Source organism: Apis dorsata, unplaced genomic scaffold, assembly GCF_000469605.1.
Source record: "Apis dorsata unplaced genomic scaffold, Apis dorsata 1.3 scaffold_1087, whole genome shotgun sequence".
Classification (NCBI taxonomy): domain Eukaryota; kingdom Metazoa; phylum Arthropoda; class Insecta; order Hymenoptera; family Apidae; genus Apis; species Apis dorsata.
In genome coordinates this window covers 13,268-15,626 of record NW_006264185.1, presented here as the reverse complement: position 1 = coordinate 15,626, position 2,359 = coordinate 13,268, and the positions used below count along the sequence as shown (strand labels likewise).

The window sequence follows — 2,359 nt, the reverse complement described above, 5'->3', positions numbered from 1 at the left end:
TATATATATATATATATATATACATACATTCATACATACATACAATGTATGTATATATATGTAGATGTATATACACATAACATTATAATATTATGCATTTATATGTTATATAATATAATATATTCGAATAACAAACGACAAATAATTTTGACAAATATCTACTTTCATCAAAATGAATATGAAAAAATGAATTTTAAAAATACTTATTTTGTTTTTATGCATAGATAATTATAAAATTCCGCTCTTTCATCTTTTTTCTCTTTTATTTTATCTCTTTTGGTTCATATGTCTATACAATACACAATAAAAAAAATTGTTATTTATCTCTCTTATATCATCGGTTAGTAGAAAATAATACTTTCTAATAATCTTAATGATATATGAAGACAAACAATTCGATTATTTTCATTGCAAAACAAACGCGGATTGCTTCAGGTCAAGATGCGTTCGCCCTCTCACTGCGACGCAAATGACATTCTGACGTTTGAGTTTGATAATATTGCATAGGAATGAATTTCATTATTATTCTTTTTTATTATCGTTTTGGTTGAATTAATTTGTCTTCTTTCAATTTTTGATCATAATTCTTAATACAATTTTGTTCATCACTTCTTAATCCAACTAAATCGCATGACAAAATTCTGTTAACCTAAGCAAAAACGAATCAAATAACTGCGTTCTCCTTTCTTATTGTATTGACTGGTGTGCGTAAGTTCATATCCTATATCATGTGTTTGTTCTCAGGCCCATATATAGGGACCTCTTTACTCGATCGCTCGCTTACAGCATCCGTAGTCGGCAGCGTGAGTGCATCGAAATCGCATCGTTGTGATTGTGATCTTCGGGATAATTATATAGATTGTTATATTCGGGATAGTTGCAATTTTTATAGAGAAGCATTTCAATTCTGTTCGCGTTATATTTTACAACAATCTGATCGTATCTTTATCACATTAACTCAAAGATTAAAAAAAGTTTGGTTGAATTTTTTTCTTTCATTTTACGTTTTATCCATTTACTGATTTCAATAAAATAGAAATAGAAAAAGAAAGGAGAAGTATCGAAAACAATCTTGAAAAGAGAAATTATTGACAAGAGATTTGATTTATTGGAAAATTTTATTTATGGACGATTATTTGATCAAATCTCTTAAAATAAATTGATTAAGTCAAGAGAGAAAAGAGGAAAGAAGAAAGAATAAGAATATTGTAAATCTGTTGGAAAGAGAAATTTCTGCGAAACAAATAAATTTTTTCATCAAAGGATTTCATTCATTTCAAGGATATGAAGTTCGAAAAATGCTCTCAATGGTTCCAATATTTCGATACTAACTGATATTTTTACCTCGCTAGTTCGATCTGTTATAATTTCACCGCCGTGATAATCGTGTATGTTTTAGCGTTTTATTGATGATTTTACATAACATAATATTTTGATACAAATTAGATGATTCTGATATAAAGAGAGTATAAGGGAGAAAAAGAAAAAGAGAAGAAAAAGTTGGTAACAAATAAAAACAATTAGCAGAAAAAGAAAAAAGAATCCCGTTGAAGAGTGTTCTATGTTGAAAATTTTTATTTTTAATCAGCAATTAAAGTAACGCTTCCGAAGATATACAACCGTGTCATCTTTTTTCAGTGAATCTGAATATTTATTTCGTGACTGAAAAAGAGACTGAAACATTTTATTGCGAGAGCATGCGGTTCATTGGAACATCGATACCTTTTTTCAATGCATTGCGATGCATATGTATAATGCTCTTAATGATTCTGCAATTGGCATGCATCGTGCATTTAGCATACATCGGTGATGATGATGATACACTTCCAGGTCCCCAAAAATGTTCCGATACGGAGTTCAAGTGCATGAACGGCAAATGCATACCCGGAACGTGGCATTGCGATGGCGACAATGATTGTCGAGATGGTTCGGATGAAGATCCAACAGTTTGCAGTAAGTATATTTTATCCTTTTAATTTAATTTCTTATTTCGTTCTTTTAATTTTTTTATCTTGTTCGAAAAATGATTCTATTTTCTTTGTATGTTGTAGTTAGTTTTTAATAATGATTAGTCATTAAGTAATCGACAGTTATCTAAATTTTCTTTAACTCGAAATGATTTTCAATTACAATATTCGAAATTATAATAATGATTATAAGAATCTTGGATATAGATCATCACAATGATGGATGTAATTTATAATTAAATGAAAAAATTTACAAATATTTTTCACTTGTTATAATTTTTTTTTTTTATTTTAAAGTCCTATTATGATTTTTTGCGTAATTTTTAAAATTATATTAAAATTTAAAAGAATTTTTTTTTTAAAAATTACACATTTTCTATATATATATATAT

General features: G+C 27.6%; 1 protein-coding gene across 1 annotated transcript in view; it reads left to right on the top strand.

Annotated features, from left to right (window-relative positions):
* Positions 1 to 1,992, top strand: part of LOC102678050 (very low-density lipoprotein receptor-like) — a 45,261-nt gene extending 43,269 nt beyond the window's left edge. The window contains exon 3 of the mRNA XM_006624647.2: positions 1,831 to 1,992. Within this exon, the coding sequence (XP_006624710.1) occupies positions 1,831 to 1,976 (146 nt within the window). The 3' untranslated portion in view covers positions 1,977 to 1,992. The remainder of the gene's footprint in view (positions 1 to 1,830) is intronic.
* The last annotated feature ends 367 nt before the right edge of the window (positions 1,993 to 2,359 follow it).